Source organism: Toxotes jaculatrix, chromosome 2, assembly GCF_017976425.1.
Source record: "Toxotes jaculatrix isolate fToxJac2 chromosome 2, fToxJac2.pri, whole genome shotgun sequence".
In the NCBI taxonomy this organism is placed as follows: Eukaryota; Metazoa; Chordata; class Actinopteri; family Toxotidae; genus Toxotes; species Toxotes jaculatrix.
Window position 1 is genome coordinate 22,538,141 of NC_054395.1, and position 24,229 is coordinate 22,562,369.

At 40.6% G+C, this 24,229-nt stretch overlaps 3 protein-coding genes across 4 annotated transcripts; all 3 read right to left on the reverse strand.

Annotated features, from left to right (window-relative positions):
• Positions 1–405: 405 nt before the first annotated feature.
• LOC121195955 (dual specificity protein phosphatase 7-like) lies at positions 406–4,999 on the reverse strand. The gene is made up of 3 exons (XM_041059711.1): positions 4,269–4,999; positions 3,053–3,481; positions 406–2,048 (listed from the first exon to the last, which is right to left on the reverse strand). The coding sequence occupies exons 1-3, from the start codon at positions 4,636–4,638 to the stop codon at positions 1,738–1,740; spliced, it is 1,110 nt and encodes a 369-aa protein (XP_040915645.1). The 5' UTR covers positions 4,639–4,999; the 3' UTR covers positions 406–1,737.
• A 4,924-nt stretch (positions 5,000–9,923) lies between these two features.
• On the reverse strand, positions 9,924–14,814 carry LOC121190766 (5-aminolevulinate synthase, nonspecific, mitochondrial-like). Of its 2 annotated transcripts, none has more exons than XM_041051769.1 (11): positions 14,698–14,798; positions 13,371–13,513; positions 13,072–13,248; positions 12,781–12,897; positions 12,472–12,691; positions 12,178–12,362; positions 11,883–12,062; positions 11,467–11,631; positions 11,109–11,377; positions 10,661–10,823; positions 9,924–10,300 (listed from the first exon to the last, which is right to left on the reverse strand). In XM_041051769.1, exons 2-11 carry the CDS (start codon positions 13,450–13,452, stop codon positions 10,140–10,142), a joined length of 1,719 nt encoding a protein of 572 aa, XP_040907703.1. In that variant the 5' UTR covers positions 13,453–13,513; positions 14,698–14,798; the 3' UTR covers positions 9,924–10,139. The 2 variants fall into 2 exon arrangements, with proteins under 2 accessions (XP_040907703.1, XP_040907694.1); XM_041051760.1 differs by having other exon boundaries at positions 9,928–10,300; positions 13,371–13,576; positions 14,698–14,814.
• Positions 14,815–15,579: 765 nt separating this feature from the next.
• Positions 15,580–21,820, reverse strand: spo11 (SPO11 initiator of meiotic double stranded breaks). The gene is made up of 13 exons (XM_041051792.1): positions 21,711–21,820; positions 20,637–20,750; positions 19,760–19,848; positions 19,294–19,360; positions 19,047–19,155; positions 18,604–18,690; positions 18,253–18,289; positions 17,942–18,051; positions 17,701–17,800; positions 17,271–17,308; positions 16,796–16,872; positions 16,286–16,397; positions 15,580–15,858 (listed from the first exon to the last, which is right to left on the reverse strand). Exons 1-13 carry the CDS (start codon positions 21,818–21,820, stop codon positions 15,739–15,741), a joined length of 1,170 nt encoding a protein of 389 aa, XP_040907726.1. The 3' UTR covers positions 15,580–15,738.
• Positions 21,821–24,229: the final 2,409 nt, after the last annotated feature.

The following is a 24,229-nucleotide window of genomic DNA, read 5'->3' on the forward strand; positions in this document are numbered from 1 at the left end:
TTATAAATTTTATCACTTCCAAGTTGCAGGAGAGAGTGGTCGGAACTGTATCTTGTGGTGGAGTACATGCTGTGTCATCTTCCTCTTCCTTTAAGTGCTGTTTGAGTGACTGGTAGTGGGTGTGGCTGCGGCTGCACTGTGGTATTGACAGATCTAGCCCTGTCACTTGTCTTTGTGTCAAAAAGCCCGTGGGAGACAGGAAGCCAAGCGTCAGAGTGGACAGAAAACAGACATGTGACCACACCTACAGCCTTGGGACTGGACAGAGCCACTACTCTTTGACTTCTCAGAGAACTCTTTGGTCCCAACTCAACCACATGACCACTTTTGTTTTGTTTTATGAAAGTGTGCTATCAACTTTCAGTAAAAAAACTACAAAGTGTAAACAAAGACAAACAAAAGATATTCAAGTAAAAATATACAATATATTTGTTGTATAAACTTGTACAGAATGTCTTGGACATTTAGTTTTACATACACTATACATAAGGGTCAAAATAGGATCACTTTCGCATTCTTCATGATTTTGAGAAAATGTCCCTATAACAACCACAGTTTATGTACATCTTTACAAACATACCAAACAAAACAGCCCTTGGATGCACTTTAAGAGGCCATGACGAGCTACAGATGCCTTGTATAAAAATCCCTGAAAATGTCTCTCTGTGAGGTAAGAACACATTAGTCAAACTCATTTCCTTTCATTCCCTCTCAAACATCATACTCACTCATTTGTTCTGAGACGAGACTGGCAATAGAGAACAGCTAATTACACATCATGTTTCCCTTAACATTATTGTGCCACAGAAGGAGTAGCTGCAGGCTGAAGACTGTCAGAGTAAAAAATAAGGTGGACATCCATTCCTTTATACACTGATTACTTACACATTTGTTCCTTTCAGTTGTGGCAAAAACCGTGCATATATACTGTTACCTACACATCTACTTCTTGTTAATGTATGGTCAAGGCCTAAACAATAACAGGAAACATGACCTAAAGGTTACAAAACAAGGTCTGTGGTAGAACATAATCACATGCAAATAATGCAGTTATAAGCAATGGAATGTACAGGAGGAGTTTCTGAGGAGTAACGTGTTTTAACTTTGATATTTTGCAACAAGTGGCCGCTTATCTGATATCCTGCTGCCTTTACCAGAAATTAGTTAAGGTTTTCTGACTAAAAGCACATAGAAAAAAAATTTCCACTTTCAATAGTCACTTCATTCTGCTGCAAGGGAACTGCAGTCATCAGATGAAAAACTGGACGATAATTCAAGGCCGGATCACTGTAGTAGCTTATTTATCTCTGCTAGAGTACCGTCAAAACATCTCAGATTGGTCCACAGAAAACATTCTGACTCCTTTTAGACCATCAAGGCAAGAATCATGACTAATACAAAGAAATACATTAACATCCACTTTACAGCTGGTGAGTAACAAGTAACAGTCAAACAACAATCCTAGATTTATGGCTGTGCATGACCATTCATTAATGCCATGTATGGTGGATAGCAAAATTCATCCTTGTGTTAGATATTAAGGCATTGATACTTGATCTAATGTAGCATGTTCTCTGCATATTGGCGCTGCTCCTTTAACAAATCAATGTAGTTCCTTTTGGTGCAGAAATAGTGTAACTCAATTACTGCCTGTGTCAGCCAGTTAGACATCTGACAGGCTCAAAGAAAACCTCAAAGAAACCACAGGAAACAACAGAAAAGCTGTCCAACTGTTCCTCATGTTGACTCCAGCGTGTCGAGCTGGAAGACGTTGTGATTGGTTGGTGTGGTGAAGAAGAGCTGCTCCTCGTTGGTAGAACGGTTATCACAGGGACTGTGCAGCCCCAGCGTCCTCTCAAAGTCCAGGAGCTGACCCATGAAGTTGAAGTTTGGGGAAATGTTAGACTTCTTCCTCTTCACAAAGTCATAAGCGTCGTTGAGAGAAAGGTTGAGTCTCTGCATCAAGTAGGCCACGGTGACTGTGACTGAGCGACTGATGCCGGCCAAGCAGTGGACCAGGATGCCACACTGCTTCGATCGAGCCTCGTCTGTGAGGGGAGAAGACAACTCTGGTCAGCAGAAAGTTATCTAAGGACAACTATTCAAGTAAAGCAAACACACACAGTTTTCAGATTGTTCTGAATAATATTTTCATTGATTAATATTTTCCTGTACCACAGTGCTTAAGGCCTTTTTGTGATTCTGACACTTAGGTGACAGAAGTAAACCTGCTGATGGGACAACAGTGATACCACAAGGTTCTGCTGTTGACTCACAGGCTCAGGTCTTGACATAACATTTTGATCTAGAAAAGAGTGAAGCTAATATTCTGTTAGTTAAAGACATTTGCAAACAACTGTCAACAACACTGCACCGTACTTGTGATTCTGCAACCAAACACAACCCAAAAGAGGGGAAACAGCATTTCCTTCCTCGTTCTACTTCATAACCTCTTTGGAAATTTGTTCATGACAGCTTGGCTATCACCAAACAAACAAGTCAGACACTGTGGTTTCAGGTGCAGCTGTGGTGAGAGACAGCAAATCAAAAGTGAAATTGAAATACAATATTGTGGTGCCGCCAAAAACAACAAAAACAACAAAAAAAGGATGTGTTAACTTTCAAGATTAACATGTTGTTGCTCTGTTTAAGAGCAAGCCAACGATACTGTTGTACAGTAGCTGAAAATAGCCTACACAAGTGGTTAGGGAGGGAATGTTTATTGTGTCTTGTTGTATAAACCACTGTTTACTCATAAAAATAATAAGAAAACTCATGTCTAACATTCACACACCAGTTCAGCCAGTGATCACTGTTAATATATATATTCAGAAATATTGATTATTACATTGTTATTAAACATAGTTATCAAACAATGACTTAATTAATACTTTGGCCTAAGTCACATTTATAAAACATACCCACCCCACATGGGCTTACTGTACACAACACTCCTTGTGACAAAACAAACAACTAAACACACACAAACTAACTGTAAATGTGTTTGCTGTAAAAGTTTTATGTTAACAAAGCCAGTTATTGACCTACTCACCTATAAATGATATAGCCTCTGGGAAGAATTGGGACAGGTTCTGACTCCAGTGGTCCGAAATGGGAATCTGTTTGTACCTGAAGTGGCCATCATGCTCAAACATGTTGGGAAGATTGGGTGTGACGTTCAAGATGTACTTGATGTTGTACTGGCCCAGCACGTCTAGGTTAGTGGAGTCTTTGGCGCAGCCCAGGTAAAGGTAGGGTAGGATCTGGACAGGGAAGGCAGGCTGATTGCTGGGGATGGGGCTCTCCTCAGACTCTGTGGCACTGCTTGGCTCTCGATCGGACTCCCCATCGGAACAATCTGAGCTGATCCGGAGATTTCCAAAACCCAGAACAGAGAGTGGAGGAGAGGAACTGGGACAGGAGCTGTCGAGTAGGGTCTCACAGTGGTCTGGATAGTCTTCGTGGAACTTTACAAATCCACCTGGACAAGAGCCAGAACACCACATAACAAAGTCACATCTAGATATTTGAATTATTTTTTAAATAAAAGAGACACCTATTTATTTATTTTTTAATAATTAAATTTTTGCCCTGCTTTAAAAAAAAAAGACTTGGGTAATAAAACTGATCTGTAAGAAAGAAGTAGCTCAACCCCCCCCCCCCCCCCACAAAAACAAAAAAACAAAAAAAAAAAACAGGCCATTCATGAAATGCATGCCTGTTCCTGCTAGAGCAAAACATGGCGCAGCCATTTTGGAATTTTAATTGAGAATCTCAGTGACACACAACACACAAACTTTTAAACAGACTACAAACCGCCAACCCACAACACTGGATGAACGTTAGCGCTTAAGTAAATATAACGTTCGTTACGTTAATACACAACAATAACCAGGATATAACGCTATAGATTCGCTGTTCAAAGAAAAAAAGTCGGCATTTGAAAGTTTAAACCCCTTCACGTTAAAACTTCTGCTCCGGTTGACAACGTCTCCCCCTCCCAAAAAAAACAAACAAATAAAACAAACAAACCAAAAAAAAACAATTGCTGGCGTTTCATTCAGCTTATAAAGATGCTTCGTTTTCCTAAATATGCGGCAAAGCAACTGAATACTAGCAAACAGGAACATTTTAAGGACTAAACTGTAACGTTAGAGCGGCGGCAAACTCCATCGCAGACGAAATACAACTACCTAACGTTAGCTGTGCTTTACATTAAAGTACATTTACATTCTCCCTTGGCTTAATTCGACAGCAAAACTACTTACCTTCCAGGTAATACGCCTCGCAGCCGTCTTCCCACAGTTTCTGAAGAAGCAGACCCAAAACCGACGTTGGAGCTCCGCTAGCCTGCCAGTCCAAGGTGCACTCATCGTACAGGACGACCGTGTCCGTCTTACACCGCCTTATGAACTTCTCTTTATCCTCATGGTTGGGGATGATAGTCCGGATTGGTATGTTGCCCTTTTTGAACCTCCGGAGCATCAGCCCCGGTATGGCCAGGTTTATGGCGGTCTCTATGTGGGATGATTCATAAAGCTCTTTTGAACGACAGTCCAGCAGGAGCAGAGAAGTGCCTCCGGAGTGTAACTGGAGTTGCAGCCATTCCACGCTTTTACTCGGCGTCACATCAGACATATCGGACTCAATATCATACTACGTGCAAGCGCAAACACTTACTACATGATCCACCACACGGCGATAAACTACATTTCACCCGGAAAACAAAAACAAAAGCAAACAGAAGCGTTAAATGTTGCCCCGCCAGTGCATGGCGCTTCTGCTTGAGCGAAGAGATTTCCCCCTTTTCCTCTTCTCTGTTTCCATCAGTCAGTGAGTCTGACCTGCCCCGGGGCTAATGGAGACCTATTTACACTTTAATTAACGAGATACAAGTTTAAATGTGAATGTTTCGGAGCCAATAATCTCTTCAGCAACTTCAACTACTCCACATCCTACCAAGGTCCTCCATGCACATTCTCGTTTTACCATTCCGATACATGGGAGCTTTTTTTTTTTTCTTTTAGTTGACAGTAGAGCAACTCAAGAGGGAGGAGTTTGTTCCCTGTGATTTAAAGTCATAGCAGAAATATCTCAAAGTTTGGTATGAGTAGGTCCCAGTGGAACAATTTTGTCAATCACTATAACGTTGTCATCACGTTTATAAGCAAGTATTTGAGATTTTATGGCAAGTTTATACTGACTTTTAAGGGGACTGTAATAACCTATAAAAAATAACTAAATAGAATTCCTACATTTTCCCGAGGGACTATATTAGCTCTGTTGTGGGCTACCTAATGATCTTGTGACCTTGTGTAACTTATCATTTCCTGATGTATTACTTGAATATTCCTACGCGGGTGTGCTTGTGTTAGGATATCTGTCATCTTGCAGAATATTTGTACAGTTGTAACTAGCAGGATATTAACTTTTTGAAGAGCAGAAATTCTTGGTGGGATTGCATTACTGCACATAATTGTGAACAATTCCTTTGACTTGAGTGGATTTTTTTTTTTCCAGTGCTAGTGATACCCCCTTTGAAACAGAAATCCTGTGATATATTTTAGCTGAAACCATCTGCTATATATAACTATAGACCTATGTAACTTCATAGAACAATAGTAATAATATTACAACTATTAGTTTATTACATAAGATTACAAATGCAATGCAGTATTTACAGTAAAATCACACCCTCCATTTAGAACACAAACACAGATAAATGGGCCGAAGCCACTGGTTTTCTTCCTGGAGGAGGAAACTCCACCGTTCTTCATTCAGTCTGCACTTTGAGCTGGTAATGCATTTTGTCACTGAATTGCAGCAGAATATTTCAAAACAGAAATAAGCCTTAAAAAAAAATCTTTCATCATGGTAATATTCATTATGAGATTGGACACATCCCTGAAAGGGCTCTTTTCCTCAATTTTCATTGTGCATCAAGGAAGGCATTTTATTCTTCCCAAGCTGTATTACATGGTGGCTGCAATACAAAATGCATGTTGCTGTGCATTAGTGTCTTTTCTTAGAATGCAACTGTAACATTCCCAAGAAAATGGTGAATGAGGAGGAATAACAGAGTGAGCGGGAGAGAGAGAGAGTGAAAGAGAGTGAGAGAGATGCGTGCAGTGGGAATCCAGCCATGCAGCTCATCTGTCTGCACACGTGAGTGGGGGAGACACAGATGTGCAGAGCATCAGGATTAACACAGAATGAGGAATATAGCTAAACCTGCACACACACACATAGACTATCATGCACACACAAATGCTCTCAGCCATAGACTGATCAGACACACAACAACCAGCATCATATCATCGCCACACCACCACCATTTCAGCACCTGCCTCCAGCAGCCATCCAACACATAGCATCAAGAGTTTGGAAAACAAACACACACACGCACACATATACATGCACACACCACACACACACTCCCTGTGGCCCCCCTCATACCCAAATGATTGATGTAGCAGTTTAACTCTCCTCCATGAAGTGTAGGAGTGTTGGACCTGCCCTCAGATATTCCGCAATAAGGGACTGAGGAACCTGCATCTACAAAAGACAGACCAAACCACACACACAAAAGAGATTTTCCTCCCAACAACATCTTTCTGGCATTTTGTAGACTTACTGAATTTGCTGCATATGAAGCAAGACTTGGTTTAGGGGAAAGGATGACCTTGTTTATGAGCGGCAAGGAGTTGTCGTGTTTGACCTTCTGTATAATGAACATGTCTCAAAATTTAAAATCAAAATCAACTAAATCTGCGCAACATGTAACAAGACCATTAGAATACATGGCATCGGCGACTGATAATCTGAGCTGGCTGGACTTGCATGATAGTGGTGGTCACCTAACTGCTCCACTTCCACCAACACTTTCCATGTTACATAACGTGCGCCAAATGTGAGCTCATGGTATTTCTCTCAAAGGAAAAAGAGGATAGGTCTTTGGTTTTACAGAATCCCATGTTTAGCATGTCAAGTGCAGCTTTGAGGGCTTTCACGTATACCCAACAGGCACACAAACATGCTCCTGTCATGTGCAGATGTACAGTGTGAAACATTCAGAGATGAAACAGATGGGAGGAGAGCTCGCTCTCCATTGATGTTTCTCTGCATGTGGGAGCATAGGGATTTTTATTGAACTAACATGATGATCACAGGCCACAGGACAGAAGATGTATAAAGTCATTAAAAATGCTAATGCCGTTTAGTATGAAAAAGCTACTTCAAATAACCTGGTTGCTACATTAATGGAAGATAAATCTGACAGTTGATTTAAAATACTTCATAACATCTGATTTTGCATGTCTGCCACACTGACACGTGCTGTGAGGAACATGGACATGTATTTGCTGCATTTTATGACAACCACAGTGATCCCCCATGTTATCTAGATGGGAAACACAATATCCTGTTCCCTGCTGATACCATCTAGTGGTTCATCATGAAAGCTGCTGCACCAGCTATGAGTCATCTGCAAAGGGAGGAGGTGTCTGACATCACAGCCTCACAGTTAGAAAATAGGAGACCCAGTATGCCGCCATGTGGTGGAACCAAGCATGGCATCGAATGCATTTCATGAATGAATAACCAGATGACCACAGATCTGCCTTTAAGCTGATTATACATGAACAGCACTACTAGACATATCTGTCTTTTTGCTACATCAGTAGGTTTTTCAATAAGAAAATCAAAACATTACACTGTATTGTAACCATTTGGTTTTCTGTTTAGCTTTTTTTTGGGTAAATCTTCTTATTGCAGTTTACTTTTTATTTTATTGTGAATTTTGCAACACTTACATGACAACCCAGACCTAAGCCACAAACTGCTCCATGACCTTCTGTTTTCTGAGGGATAGATCTACAGAGGGATGCTGTTTCACATTCCACAACATGCTATGGCAGGTATGACAGATAATCTTTTTCTTGCCAGGAGCACAGAAAGGAGTGAAAAAGTTCACATATATGTATGCATGTGCATCAAATATCATGGGTGTCATCATAAAACTGTACAAGGTGTGCTTGTACCATATTAGTGATCTGAGATAAATGTATATTTACTATGTATCTGGACATGAGAGTGTGTGAAACTCCATCCCATCTGTTTTCTCAGTCACTTCATACTTGATGATTATTCTAGTATGAAATGTTCATTCAGATTATTAGATCTGATATTGTGCAACGCGTAATCAAGGGGGGAGTTGTCATGTTTCAGCAGTGAGGATCACTTCCGCGTTCAAAAAGCTGCAGTTCCTCGGCTGTCGCTGGGGGCTGGCTCTAGAAGTGAGCAATTCTCCATTGAACCCCGTGTTTAAATAGCCAACTTTACAGCCTAAAAAAACATATTTACAGCCTGGTACATTTTTTGTTTTTGGTCTCGATTGATAGTTTCCACCTCCGTGAACTCTACTGTAAAGTAGGCTGTGGTTACGTTGAGTGACAGCCCCATAGACAGGCACTGGCAGTTAGCTCTTTGCTAAAGCATCGGCTGGGCTAGGCGGCTACATCCAGAGGCCTCCGGCTACCTCCAACGGTTGACGGGCTGCAGTGTTCGATAGGTTTTTGTGACAATATGGCTTGTTGTAGTGTAAACTGTACTAACCGACTGTCGAAGGAGTCTGTGTTGCAGTTTTTTCGGTAAGTCAATTTTTCACTATTTTACCTGGATGTTTGCACTAATTAGCATGTATTAGCATATTTTGCCGCTGGCTTATGACTTAATTGCCGATTTATGGTCGCTGCTGAAACAGATAGAGGACCGGATCAGCTAATGTTAGGAACGCTGTTGCGGTGTGTTCCGTGCTCTCAGAGTCCGTTTACTGCGGGAATACTAGGCTACAGTTTTCACATTTTTCACAATTTTCGTCTCATTTTTCTGTTTAAAAAGTCCGACATTGCATGGACAGAGCAGCTCCGGTGAAAGCCGGTAAATATTCAACATTTTAAGATTATTATTTTTATTGTTATCATTAATAATAATGTCAATAACAACAATAATAATGTTTTATCGTTTTAATATATTTTATTAATATGAAATAATGATTGTTTCACAGTTAAATAATAGGCTAGAAATAAATTTCCCCCCACAAATCCACCAAACTCTGCAGCTCCACCAAAAACCTCTATCTGAAACAGTCATGTTTACACAGCAGCAACATTATGATCTCTGTTGAATGCTGTGTGTCGCGGTCATACGGGGTCGAGCTTGTCGGGTCGGATTTGGGGACTGTGTGGTGGATGTAGCTGCGTGTAGCTGCCGCTTAGCTTGTTAGCCTAGCTGATTAGCCGATTAGCCTTAGGCTAGCTCGATTGCTCTGAGCTAAGTGGCCGGGTTCTCGGCCGACTGACCCCGGCTGACCCATAAAGTAACAGCCTCTTCGCCAAATATGGAACGTACACGCCCACTAAAATCCAAGATGGCGCAGCTCAAATGCCCACGGTTTGGTCACAAAACAGACTCCTCGAAACCAATGGGTGCTACGTCCATGTTTTACACAGTCTATGCACGTAATATGCACGTAATATGCACCTTTGCAGGAAGTAAGTAAGACAGCCCACCGATACCCCTATACGTTTTGCAAGATGTTATATGTGAGTACTTAGGCAGTTATGAGCTTTCAGTTCAGATCAGCTCGGGCCATAGCTTTACAATCCCATGAGAGGATTTGTTGACTTGACTATCTGCTGATGAGATAGAGATATCTCACCTAACCTAATGTAAATGATGCATGTGACAAACAGTACAGATATATGTATTTATAAATGTACAGCCTTTTGAAATTAGTTTTAGCTAAAGGCTGACTGACCAGTTGGTTGAGTCATAAATAATGCCACATGATACATGCCTGTATCACATGTGAATGTATACGTAACTTTTATGAAGGAAATTTTGTTAAATTTTTTGTCAAAGTGCATCATGAAGTGTTGGTTTAATATGTAACTGACATTTTCACTCAAGGATAATAAATTAATGTATAAATCATGTTCAGCATTCAAAAAAACAGAAGAGTAAATGAAGACTTAACCTATGAATTTATTGGTGACAGAACATTTTATATGCAGTGATATATTTTATATAAATAAAATAAATAGTTGTGATAGAACCAGGATTTAGTGTTTTACTTGATATCAGGCCACTGCTGATACCATGTGACTGAGACCTGTGAAGTAGGACTTCTCTCTCTCACTCATCAGCTCGAAGTGAAGAGGCTGCTGGCAGAAGTTGCACTCTGCTGAGGAGTGCGGCCTCAGCTCCAGACCCACCTCGGTCCACGTCTTCACCAGCCGGTCTGTGGAGACGAAACAGAACACAAACAGGTGAGGACACAACCATCATTGCCATAACTTATGATTGTATTTTTGGAAGTACCAAAAATAGAGTCAAAATGATAATGGTGATATATAGTACACTGGGCTTCTGTGTTGCAACAAAACCTGAAGAGACACTCACTCATGCATTTTATCACCTTTGTTGTGATGAGTTTAAATGCGTTTAAAAGCGTAACTACACTTTGTCCTCTAATCCTCCAAATGAGGATTTTACATTGCCCACACATTTTATGTGCCAAATATTGCTACACCCAATAAAAAAATAAATGTGTTTATGTATTGCAGGATACACGAAACAAGCAAATTTATGGTGGACATACCAACAAAGAAGCACATCATCTGTGGAGTGTGGTGTGGTGTGGGGGCGATGCGCAGCAGCTCCTCTCCTTTAGCCACAGTGGGGTAGTTGATTGCCTGGACGTAGATGTTGTAACGAGACATCATAATGTCACAGATCTCTGTGTTCTTCTCTGCATCTGCAACCTGCCACATAGATACACCATATGTCAGATTGACAGTTCAAATTGTCGTGTTAGGGGTCAACCCCTGCATCAGCATCAGAAAAATGGATTAAGTGTTATCAAGAAGTGTTAAGTCAGAGCAACTGGACTTGTTTTAGATCTAAAGAGACACTTTATTGTTTATTATTACAATTTACTGCAGAACTGTTGTATTAGACCATATTAGTCTCAGTTAAGTGTACCAAATGCTATAGGATGACCTGAATGGCTGGCTTTTCACAGACAGATAAATTATTAATTTTCTTACCCGGACAGGAATAATATGGCTTGGGCAGTGGACCACTGGAAGGCCAGAGTCCATTAGCATCTGTCGGAGCAGCTTGACGCTCCTCTGATGCTTCCTCCTGAGCACCTGGCCTTCTTCACTTTTCAGGATTTTAATGGATTCCCTTGCCCCTGCGAGCAGCATGGGGGGCAGGGAGGTGGTAAAGATAAAACCTGCAGCGTAGGAGCGTACTGTGTCCACCAGAGTGCTGGTGCTGGCGATGTAACCACCCACACAGCCGAATGCCTTGCCTGGAAATGAAACCCATAACAAGTCAGAGAGGCACATATGCCATAGACAAGAATGTTATGAAATGCTCCCCATCATTAGTGAGACTTACCAAGTGTACCAGAGATGATGTCCATCTTGTGCATGACTCTGTCTCTGTCCCCAATCCCTCCTCCTCGAGGCCCATACAGCCCCACAGCGTGCACCTCATCCACAAAGGTAAGAGCACCAAACTTGTGGGCCATGTCACACATTTCTTCTAGTTGACACACAGCCCCTGTGGAGAACATAGTGTTCATTAGACTATTTTCATTTGTATGGCGTAATATAAAAATATAAATATTGTTTATATATAAAATGTATGGATGTGATGCTTGCTTTGTGTGGCTTTGTTAACACACTGGGAGTTTGTTCTTAACTTTGGCAAATCTTCCTTCTTTAAATAAAAGTTTTTGTCTATACACAATAATGTACACACTTTTTCTATTAAATGGGACTGACACTTCAGTGGCAGGGCTGCCTGCTTACCGTCCATCGAGTGCACTGTCTCAAAGGCAACAATCTTTGGAGTCGAGGGGTCAGACTTCTCAAGCAGCTCTTGTAAGTGGCTGACGTCATTGTGACGGAAGATAAACTTCTTGACTCCACTGTTTCTTATACCCTGAATCATTGAGGCATGGTTGCCAGCGTCAGAGTAGATTTCACAACCTAGAGGAGTGGAAAAAAAAACAGGAAGAAATTTTTAACTCTTAAAATGCCTACTGTAAATTTTAGTCTAAATCAGATCCACATTTGTCACGTTGTCAAGTTTTGTTTCATGTACCTGGTAGCATTTTTGCCAGAGTAAACAATGTGGAGTCGTTGGCTACAAAGCAGGAGGTGAACAGCAGTGCGGCATCCTTGCTGTGCAGGTCAGCTAGCTCCTGTTCAAGCTCCACGTGGAATTTGCTTGTCCCTGAAATGTTTCGTGTGCCTCCTGCACCAGCACCATGCATTCTCACAGTGTCACTTGAAGGAAAAAAACAGAAAGAGTTTACTTTGTTTTAAACCACCTTTGTTTTGTGTTTTGATGACACTAATTGTGGTTATCAGTGATCGATGATGTGCGCCTACTCACAGGATAGCCTGGGTGACTTTGGGGTGACGGCTCATGCCAAGGTAGTCGTTGCTGCACCACACAGACACATCCCTCCTTGCATGAAAGGACTCTGAGTAGTCATCTGCCATTGGGAATGAGGAGGCACGCCTGTTCACTGTCTTAAAAACCCTGTATGTGTGATCTGTCTTCTTGCTTTCAATCTTCTTTTCAAAGAACTTGTCATACTGGAAGGTGACAGCTGATGGGGGCAAATGAGAGCAGGGTTTCATAAGCTTCAAAAAATCTTATATACTTTTTTGTGAATTATTAAGATTTTATCTCTCTTACCTTCAGGCAGATTATCCTTTAACTGGTGAAACACTTTGGAAGATATTTTAAGTGCCCCTGTGTTAGCCTTGTTTGCCTCCGTCATATCCAAAACTGACAAATCTATACCCGTTTTCCCTGACCAAAAAAGAAGCACACTGTTAATACTGTCTAAATCAATGAATGATATTAATTTGCTATGGACTTTAAATATCACTAGAGTGCATATGCTCAAAAGAATGACCTTTCACGATTCACATAACTGACTTACTGTATGGTATCAAAGACAGGTGTGACTGTGCAATTGCTTACCTGTGCGGAAAGAGTATATCTCCTGGACGTCCTCCTGCATCTCCATGCTGGCCTCTCTTACTACCCTGTTGTTTTTCTGCACCATCTCTGCAGCCAGGAAAGGGCATTTAGTGCTTTCAGCCTGGCCAGCGGGAGGCGTGGTGTGTCCTGGAGGCAACTTGACTTCATGTTGTTGATCTAGAGAATACAGGAGTAAGTTTGTGAATTATAATCCGTCTCACTAATCACTATTGTTTGTACTGATCTAACAGTTAATCATATACAACTGGGAGTATTACATTGTTCATCTCACAACTGACCATCATTTGTTGAAGGGCCTTTGGACACAGAAGCCGAGGAAGACAGAGCTCTAGCCAGAGATCTGGAGGCCAGGTCCATCATCACAGGGCATTTTTGGGCATAGCTCACCAGCGATGACTTCCCAGCCACCTGCAGGAAAACACTGGGCACAACAGTGAGGAAAGGGCAACAGCGGATCACTGCGTCCATATGAGATACTCTTGACCTAAATGGGAAAGAGAAGAAGGTGAGCATTTAAAATGTGTCAAGATTTTTTTACTTTGAATTTTCAAAGCAAGCACAGTTGACACTGATTACATAAAGTTCAGATACTAGAATACCACGGCCTTCCCGCTATTTTCAACTAACATTATTAAACAATAACTAAAAACAGTGCCACACAGTCCTTTTTTATACCTGAACACCTCCCGGTCCACCTTGATGTAACAGATCAAAAGTGCCTTGCGAAACATGACTGACTCCACAATCCGATCTAATGACTGGTGAGACCTGAGAGGATGTTATGTTAAAAGCCCAAGAGACTGCTTTCATTCACTCTGCTCTATAGTCAGCTGTCATTGACAAGCGGAAAGGGGAAGGTCTCTCAAGGACCGCTCCTTCTCCTACCATTGAAAGGTCTCACCCAAGACAGAGGAGAGGAAGAGCCATCTAGCTGCTACTGATAAAACTGATGCATGAACAGCAACGGACTGAGCCCCCACCATCCCTAAAAATTACAAAACAGGGGCTGGGTCTCTTTTGCAGATCATAAAATCCACAAAGTCAAATTTAAGGCTATGTATTCTGGTATCTCCCTTTGTACTGCCAGTTACCAATTAGTGAATACTGAAAGACCTTGACCCAGAAATCATTACTGAGATCACTGAAAGGACAACAGATTCTGACCTTAAGTTCTTGATAAGACAGCAAGCCAAAAAAAATTAACCATACACAACTTTCAGTTACTATACATTGTTTCACTCATTTCATCAGTTTTACACATTCCAATAATTATTATCACAGCATTGACAATATTTTCAATTAAAACACGATTTAATTTGAAAACCGGTATCAGGCATCTGTCAATATTAATACCATCAGCTTTTAAACTCACTTATTCTATACTGGCTTTTAGTCAAGACTGATAGTCAAATCCAAAAGTTGCAAGATAAAGGAACTAATTCACACAGGAACTGAAAAGGTTTTTTTTTTTTTTTTTTAGATCAGATGGTAGAAAAAAAACAAGAAAAAACAGCTGATCTCCAACCAGCTGAAGATGAGAATGAACCACATGACATGTAAACTATCTCTGCTATATTCTCTCATTCAGGTCTTATATTAACCCACCTGGATGATGTGTCTTTAAATTTAATCGTGCTCAGTCTCGTGTCCCTCGGCTTTCCGTGGACCGTGTCTTCTTTCCCGTTAAAAACTCCAGCCGGTGGAATTACAACACTTCGGTCAGCGCGGTGACGTAGCAGTAGTATGTTGCACAAGCACAGAGTCACGCCCACCGGCAGTCGTCTCATAACGCTGCCAAAGATCGTCTAATCAAACAGGAAGCGCTCTGTGTTTATTAAACGGAGCACTTAAACCCCCACTACACATGTTTCTCTCACAGACATAACGACGAAATTTAGCTATTTACAATGTCAACAAAGAGTAACACCTGCACTGGGGTATTTACTTGAGCACTGTACTAAAGAACAAATTACTTGTTTTTTCCATTTCATTCCACTTCTAGTGCAATGCCCAAAGTTTTAATCAGCTATATTTATTGACCATATAAACATTAAGTTTTTACATGGTGACCATTAAACTTTATTTTATACCCAAACCTTGTATGAACATTTTTAGACTGTTAAAGTAAATAAATATGCATATAAATAAACAACCAACCAACTTGATTAATACATAAATAAAAAGGCAGTACACATTAAATACAATTTTTCTCTCACATATCTGAAAATATAAGCCATGAAACCATCTGAGGCAAGACAGTTTAATATGAGATCTGGAACAGGAGAAAACTGCTCATCACAAGAATATAGTCAAAAAACATTTTCGCCTGATTGATTGACATAGTGTGTTTTAGGACTTTGCAACAGGAGGTCCAAATATCTTGGGAATATAAAGAACAAAAAGACCAAAACCATGCTCTGTCTTGTCAGTGGGATTACAAGAGTTTTAATGATGTTTCTGAAACACAGTTAGAAAACAAACACACACTCTCGCTGATGAAAATGCTAACATTACAAACTAAACAAATGCAAAGAAATATTTTTTTTTTCTGAAAAGGTTAGGTAGGACAGTTGCATAGAAGACCTTTTAGTTTTGCAACCTATTTCAGAAGTTCATGCTCCCTTCCGCTAGATGGCAGGATTGTGCTCATATCCAGCCTCCATAATGCAGCTTGTTGGGCAGGTAAATGCTGGTGAGGAAATCAGGAGCTATGGCTGCCAGGGACTGTATTTCAGCCTTGACCCTAGTCTGCTGCATCAGTTCCATCTACGACAAGAGCAAACACGCAATTTTAATGGGCATGCAAGAAGAAGCTGTGCAAACAAGCATAAATCATCCGCCTCCCCAACACAGTGGCTATTCTGTATCCTCAGTGCCAGCGAGCTAAGAGTCCTCTCACACACATTCCCCTGCCATGTGTCACATGAGCAAAATGTTAAAACTGTGTAAACTTCTGAGGAAGAACACTTTCCTTTTGAAAAAGGAGCAGGGAACTTTATACGAACATGAAATCAAACAGGCAAAAATAAAATAAACAACAATACTGAATCTTTCAGTCCTAGGACTACAGTATGTTATTCAAAGTGACATTTCAGTTACTTTCCTTCATAACACTTTTTTGAACTCTCAAGCACAAATTCCTATGAAACTCGTGAGCGACTCCCTGTCTTTCTTTCCCTGCTTTTTTTCTCACCTCTTTCTGCCAGTCTGGTTGACTGGTTAAGTACGGCCTTTTAAGAAGGCTGCTGAGCTTGCTTTCATCTCTCTTGGTGAGGGGGATCAGGGCATCCTTGGGAACCCGCAACCTGAAGGATGAAAAGTTAATTTTTACTGTGCATGACCAGATTAATTTCCTGTAAATGACAGCAGGAAGAAGGCAGTTCCGTTGATGGATGCCGTTCCTACTGTACGTTTCCTCCCCTTTTCAATAGACTCTCATTGAGGAGTTATTATATATGTTTAGTGGGAAACATAAGAGTAAGAACTGTACAGACTACAATTAAATGTATGTCAAAAAGCCTTTTTGGCCTAAATTTGTTCAAGAGGACATATACTTAAAACTCAATATACGCTCATGAAGGGGGAAAAAAAAGTGATGGCGACAGCAACAGAAACCAAAACAAACAATCTAAATGTCCCCAGAATATAATCCCAATTAGAGGCAGGAGGAGGAAGTAGGAAGTAGCGAATGTTGAGTCCAAACCTCTGGAGGTCAGAGGGGAGGAGGCCTAGCCACATAACGCTGGGGACGGTCAGACTGTGGGCCTCAAACGACATGGCCTGTGGAAAAACCCATGCGCACACAAACACAAACACACACACGCCCAGTCACACGCAGGCACACAACATGCTTATACGCACAGTATATCTCAAATAAACACACAATAATCAGCACCGTACCGACATAACGTAGTTACGTGCAGCACGTTCACAATGAAGTTAACAAACACAAGGATGATTACACAAACATCACAGCAATCGACAAAGACATTGCCACACAATCACTCAACATTTTCATCCCATACCATGTCAGTTTAAATATTGTGAGATGGATGATTGGTCCCCTTTTTTTTTTACTTAAAGAGGGGCATAATTACATATTGCTAACAGAGAGACACTGAACAGGCCACATCGGATAATATACAGTACAGGAATAACTGGCATTGGCGGGGACTCACCACTGATCCGTACTTGTAGATACACATGATCTCAATGCCTGGGAAAATGAGAGGGAGAGGGAGAGACAGAGACACGCTGCAATCACCAACATACCAGAGCAATTATCCTCTAAGATGTGTAACGGAGCTTAGAACAAAGTAAAGCATTACATATGTGTCTTGCCATGCAATGGGAAAAGGGTTAGAGGTATGGAGACTGATGGAAACAGAGTCATCCCACCTGGACAAGATCACACCAACAGAAATAATAGCCAGACTAGGCACTATGACGTACCAGGCAGGTGCTAACATCTGCTGGCTTAGTGGGACATGCAACCCTACTGTGTGTGTGCAGAGATGAAAAGAGAGTCAAGTGTTGTTAAATGTGCGGAAATATGTGAAGTATGTGTGAGAGGTAAAACTGGTTTGCAATCAGACAGATGATGTGTACCATGGGGGTCAGCATCCACCAGAGCAAAGATGGGGATGTGCAGAGTGTCCCAAAGCTTCCTCACCATCAAGCGGCTGTTCACATCTGGCACACCTTTACCCTGGTGTACACAAGCACATCTGTTATGTATACAGAACAGTGATACTGCCCTCTTCGAGAAAAGACAACTCTTAAATTAATATGACCGAAGTCACATTTACAAAATCACCAAACAATAGTGGGAGTAAAAAAGGAAACACACTGTGATTATAATGCAAGGCCAGAGTTTTGTGCAGAAGTGGTCATCCAGCAGTCTCTGGAAAGTTGCATCCTTCTCAACTATCATGATAAATTTTGCAGATGATACAATATCTGGACATGGTCAAGGAAAACACGACCCTGCAACCATACAGTCTTTTCTACACACAAAAAGAAATACTATATATATAGAATACAATATAACATTCCCATAAGTATCTAAGTGACAAAAAAGGTAAAACACATGAATAATAGGTGAAATATGTACAAATTTTTGTTACAGAGAAACAGTAACAAACACCTCACAAAGGATACTTTTAATCCCACTAATGTTTGACGAAACTGCAACAGCCTGAAACGAAACACAGACGTAAAAACTGGTTCAACCAGTAAAAGATGTCTGTCATTCAAATGTATTACTGTCTAATGTATGCCTTGTAGCACCACTGTTGCTTTGGTTGACTGCAACGCACCCTGTGGAGTTGTTGACATCTCATGGTGCTGTAGAGCAATGTTTGCATATTGTTTGTACTTCTGCCGACTGTGGCGGGTGCCAAGTTGGTGCTGTAGACTGTATACACTTTGTGGTTGGTGTCAGTAATGTGCTGTAAATTGTGGCGATGCCAATAATCAGTGGGACTGATGGTGTCTGTTGATAGGACTTACAGCAGAGCTGGAGTGGCAGTCAATCCTTGTGCCATCCTCCTCCATGTAACGCAGATCACCTGCAATTAATCCCTTGGAAGTGGCCAACTGGGGATGTAAAAGTTACGCACACTTGAGTTAATGCATGCTCATATTAATGCAAGCAGTATGTACACATACTTCTGACTGTGCCTCTTTGAATTCAGCTTTAATTTAGTTTCTGTTTGATCAGAAGAAACATAGTTTTTCCCCACAGGTGCTTCCTGTGATATGAAGCAGAACAAAATGCTTAAAATACCACACTAAACTAACAGATTTCATCTGTAGGACCTGGACTAATAATAACAAAGCATATCCAAAGGAATTTTGCTACACGGTTTTAATGCCTGAGGTCTGTGTTTTCTGACATACAGCCACATTATATGTAATTTGTTTCTCACATTAGCGTGGATGTGCACACTTACCACATGAAGCGATCTGCGGGGAACTTTCAGCATGCAGGAGATATCATCCACAATACTATCAACAGCTGTCTGTGAACCAAACAGCTGTGTATTGTTGTAGTAGATGTCTCTGTGGAAACAATGTGTGAATGTTCATGTGAGCACATTTAGCAATAACCAAGCAAACAAACTGAAAAGAATGTGAATTTGATTTGGCTTTAAGTGATCAATTAAACTGTGAATCGATGGTGAACTGATAACAAATAACCTTTTTGTAGCATATGAGTTGCTCTGCACAAGTCTGTAGATGGCTGAGAGAATCTTGAGAATTTGTGCTTTAAACAGAGAAACATAAAAAATTTATAACTTTCTCCTAAACATTAAACGCTATGCTCACTCTCATGGGTCTTATATCACATCTTCAAAAGGCTGGAATGAAAACCGACATATTCTGTTCTTAATTAGGATATCCCTGTGGTAAACTGATCCTTAAAAGCCTCTTTCAACATGTTCTGTCTCTGCCAATTTGTCACCTAAAACTAAGTCTGACTTTTACTGCCGTTTGCGCAAATGATGCATATGTTCACAATGAATATAAATGAAAGCCACATGAAGTACAGTACAAGTGTAGAGATCTTTTGACTAAAAGGAATGTCGGTTGTCAGGAACAGCAAAGTCGCACATGAGACAAAATGAGAAAATATAAACCAACTGAGGTGTGAGTATCTTCTCACCAAATTTAGTGACAGACGAGGGACAGTCGCTCCTAATGGTGCTGACAGAGCTTCCCGAACTCATTTGAAGGCCGATGGCACTGTCAAAACTTAAGTGGAAAGTAATGAAAGAAAACGTACGTACTTAAAGTACAAGTGGAAAAGAAGAGAAGACGAGGCCATTCAAAAAATCTGTACAGATAGTGTGTGCTACATTTACTTTCACAGCTTTGAAAATCAGCTCCCACCTGTAAGCTATCTAAAATTCCCCACACCCTGAGGGCTACCTATGAGAAGGCCTCCCCTGTACTTCACCGTCCTGATTCCTCTGTGAAACCTCTGGCACTCAATCTGTGGGATTCTCACATTTGAAAGGGCTAAGTCAGAATGTGCTTTAAGCTGCTGCAAGGTTTGATCCAAACAAGACCAGACAGTCTGCTTTGTTCAGAGCATAAGGTCTCTGCAGCCCAGTCACATTAAAGCCCCTTGCAAATTTGTGTTTGTGTGTGTGTGTAGACCAGTGCTTTTCAGTTTCTTATCACTGTCATCCTTTGAGCTCAGGAAGTTATGTCAACTTCAAAGTTGAAAGTTTTAATTTTTTTGGTTGCCCGCACAGTGTGCTTAAAACACCCCTTATACAAATTCAGACAGAGCTCAAGTGTGTATTTCCTCTTTAAGGAAATTAAACAGCAATTAGATCATCCTGTGTGGCCTGACCTCCCACAGAAAGACCCATGTAGGTAAATGTTTATTTATTTCTTTACGCAACATGACTTCTTGTGTTTATGTTTTAAAGGTCAGTTTACATGGATCCCACAGAGTTTGTGTGTAAAATGACTAAAGTGTTCAAGGTGGGGAGGAAAACTTTTCATGCTATGGTGTGTTTAAATCAAGTTACCTGATGTTGGCCCAGCTGGATCTGTTAGGCAGTGCCAGGACTGGGGCCTCATCTTTGGACAGACTGGTCACTATTCCTAGGATTATGTTTTCAATACGTGTCAAAATTTCCCTGCTGAACATAAAGACACAATGAGCATGACAACATATCAAAAATGCAGGAGTCAGCCAAGTTTCCTAAAAACAACAGTGATTTCTGCTGTGAATACCGAAAATGACTGTGAAAATAACTGCCAAAAACCTAGCACATGGATTCTCAGTTTTTTTCAGGATGTTTAAGCTTCAGCAAAAACACAGAGAGAAAGGATAGCTACCATTTCCAAGTATTTACTGTTTGATCTTTGATGGTAGACAAATTTATATTGCCTCCTGACTGGTGCATTGTTTTGGTCTTGCTTGACTACAAAACAACTGTGGAATCAAACTGTCAAAATTAACTGTTGATCATACCTACCTTTAATTTCTTTTACTTTAGATTTGCTAAATATGGTGTTAATTATTGCTGCTTAATCTAATTATTTTGACTGATTTTTATGTTTACAAATCAAAATTTGTAAGAAATGTTCCAAGCTGATTATCTCCTGTATGTCAGACAAAACATCATCCTACTCTCCTTGGTGTGTTTTGAATGCTAGCTGTATACTTGTTTTTCCCAACACAGTTTATAAATTCTGTATGTACAGTATATACCAACCAATGTTTTACAGATTTGTTAGACACAGACCCTAAATGGCAATGTATCCTGAAGAGCCTTACCTGACTGTGCTTTTAGCATGTGAAGTTAGCATAAATCTAGATTAAGAATTAAATGTGCAGGATATACAGCTAGCTAACTAGCTATAATTGGTAACACAAATGCACATAACCACAGTGCACAGTAAAACTAGATAAACTGCATTTTATCAACTTATCAAATATTAAACCTGGCTACATTATAATTGGGCAAGTCAAATACCAGCTGCATTAAACTGTCTTTTTGCTGCTGGAGAGCCCTTTAGGACTGCTACCAAGCTAACCTTAGCCTAGCTTAACATCTGTTTCTCTGCCAGCTGTAGCAGGTGAAACGTGAACTTACTTGCTTATTTCTTCTTCGACAGGTTGATTGGTTGTCATGACTTCGACGTTGTTCAGCAGCTGAGCACGGAGCTTGTCAATTTCAGAAAACGGGTCCGGGTATCCCATCATGTTTGTGTACTATTTACCCTACACAATGTTCCCGCTAAAAGATTCCGTTGATCAGCTGACTGAATTTCCAGCTGTATTTCCGGCCGGAAGAAGACAAAACAAAGCAAACAAGACTTCGATTACGTTCGCTACATTTACACGGTAAGACGATATTCACACCACGATATGCAATAAATATGACCTATTCAGTATTTCTAAACGGGATTCAAGTAGAAAAATGGAAAATGAAGGTGAAAGTAGCTGAGAACATTTGCAGTGTGCTTTGTACAAGCAGATTTACTTAAGAATTTACATTTTCTGCTGCTTAACAGCGTATTATTCTGTTGATCAAAAAAAAACCTATAAGCATGTCAAATGTCTTCTTATACATTCAGTAAATCTAACCACCCAACTGTATACAAAAAAGGTGGAATCAGCTCCACCACAGCCATCTACAACATTAAAATGCTGCTTACATGTTGGTGCATCAGTGGTAATAGTCTATTAGTATAATATTTAATAATCTAAGCCTGCCTGATTTTTATTTATATACATGTATATTAACTCAAGTAACAATTTCTATGCTTTCTCTATGTCCTTCTAAAAAGCCTGGGAAGTTATTGTCTTCCTTCCCAGAACTTATCCCTTCTATCTGTTCCTAAAGCCTGCACTAAATTGGGGAAGAGGGTGTTAAAATATGCTGCTCCTTCTGATTGGAATCAGTTGCAAAATGACTTGAATCATAAGGAGCTGGTCTCACTGGAGACATTTAAATAGTAATTTTAAATGACTTGGAGGCAGGCACATCTGGCTGTAGATGTTTTATCTGATTTATTTTGCCTCTGTTTGATCCCTGATGTTGGTGACTTGTGATGAACATTTTTGATATTTTATGTTATTGTACTTAACTATTTACTTTCATTGTAAATTTTTTTATGTATGTCTGCAGCCCTGTTAATTGTCCTGCTGTCTTTCTTGGCCGGGGCGGTCTTGTAAAAGAGATTTTAAATGTCAACAAGTCTTTTCCTGGCTAAATAATAGCCAAATAAAATTAAATCCATAAAGAATGTGCCATTTCTGTGCTAATCCTCATTCATGATATTAAACCACATCATAAAAAAAGAAGTTCTTCATATCACCGCTTGTGGTTTACTTTTTGCTTTTAATGCTAAATCCTCTCCTTTCTGTATTTCTCTGAGCAGGTTGCCACAACTGAGAATGCAGAAGTACCAGACTAACCTGCATTAAATACTGACGTCCTGACATGTACACAACAAGCCTGAAAATTACTGCGAGAAGCTACCAGTCTTCTTCCTCAAGCTAAAGGTCAGTGCACATTTGCAAGCCGTGTCCATTAATAACATCCAGGACTGTGTGTGGGCCAGTTAGCACCTCATTGGTGTAAGGTAGTAGGCCTATGCTGGTGGTGTTAAGAAAAATCCCCCTTTGCACCGTCTGTGGCACTCAGTAATGAGACCCTTTATGTGAACTTGCTGCTACTTGTCTGAAGGTGTGTCTACTGTATGTGTGTGTTTCTGTTTGTGTGTGGTGGTTTCAGTAGGGTGGGTGGGGAGTAATTGGCTGTGGTTAGAGTCCCAGCGAAACCAAATATATATTGTATCTGTCAGCCATGTGGAAATTATTTTTAAATATAATTTTGATGATCACTGTGTATAATGATAATCCTGGCCAACATGTGTTTTAGGACTCTGTGAGATGCTGCTCATTCTTTTTTTAGCAGTTCACTTTACTGAAACAGACAGTTATTGACTAATTATAGCTGTTTTAGGCTCCAAGCATTGAAATGACATTAAATAAATACTATACCCTGAGGAAATCCCACATATTACTTCATCAACAACCTTTCAAAACCTGTTTCTGTCTCGTTGTTGCATCATCTTGCAGTCATGCCACATTATTGTTAAAACAGAGAAATGTGCTTAGATTCTATAACTATTAGGTCATCCAGAGTCTCCACCTTTCAGAATTGCTGGCAGGCATGCTGTGTGTGTTTGCGGAGGCACTGCAGTCTTTCTTTCACAGTGTGAAGGCCTGGTCAGAGTGTGTGGGAGCCAGGATCTAAAGAGAAGAGGTCCGTGCCCCTGGCCTGACCCTGAATATTTCCTAATGTGCAGCATTGCCAAAGGTCCCTCTTTCCCCTGAGTGGCTTTGACAAGCTGCTTCCGTAGTAATGGCTCTTAATTTCTGAGTAATTGCTATCTCTAAGTGATGAGGGACAACCCCTCACCCAAACTGAAAAAAATCTTAATATGTGGAAGACCACAGGTTGTGGGGGTCCTTTTTCTTCTGTTCCAGACCCCTGCTGTTCCTTTGGCCAGGGAGAGATTTGTGTCGAGTGTGAGGCCCTAACCTGAGGAGACAGAGTGCAACGAGTCATGTGCTTGTCTCGGGATGAGTGTTTGTGCTGGG

Excerpts from the sequence above, each read along its gene's own strand:
- LOC121195955 (XM_041059711.1), bottom strand. The coding sequence starts at position 4,638 with ATGTCTGATGTGACGCCGAGTAAAAGCGTGGAATGGCTGCAACTCCAG. Across the intron at positions 3,482-4,268 it reads CGAGGCGTATTACCTGGAAG|GTGGATTTGTAAAGTTCCAC; the intron begins GTAAGTAGTTTT and ends GCTCTTGTCCAG. Across the intron at positions 2,049-3,052 it reads AGAGGCTATATCATTTATAG|ACGAGGCTCGATCGAAGCAG; the intron begins GTGAGTAGGTCA and ends CTCCCCTCACAG.
- LOC121190766 (XM_041051760.1), bottom strand. The coding sequence starts at position 13,560 with ATGGACGCAGTGATCCGCTGTTGCCCTTTCCTCACTGTTGTGCCCAGT. Across the intron at positions 13,249-13,370 it reads AGGCCCTTCAACAAATGATG|ATCAACAACATGAAGTCAAG; the intron begins GTCAGTTGTGAG and ends TGTATTCTCTAG. Across the intron at positions 11,378-11,466 it reads CATCATCTCTGGTACACTTG|GCAAGGCATTCGGCTGTGTG; the intron begins GTAAGTCTCACT and ends TTTCATTTCCAG.
- spo11 (XM_041051792.1), bottom strand. The coding sequence starts at position 21,820 with ATGATGGGATACCCGGACCCGTTTTCTGAAATTGACAAGCTCCGTGCT. Across the intron at positions 18,052-18,252 it reads AAACATTAGTGGGATTAAAA|ATATTGTATCATCTGCAAAA; the intron begins GTATCCTTTGTG and ends GACCATGTCCAG. Across the intron at positions 15,859-16,285 it reads AACCAGACTGGCAGAAAGAG|ATGGAACTGATGCAGCAGAC; the intron begins GTGAGAAAAAAA and ends CTCTTGTCGTAG.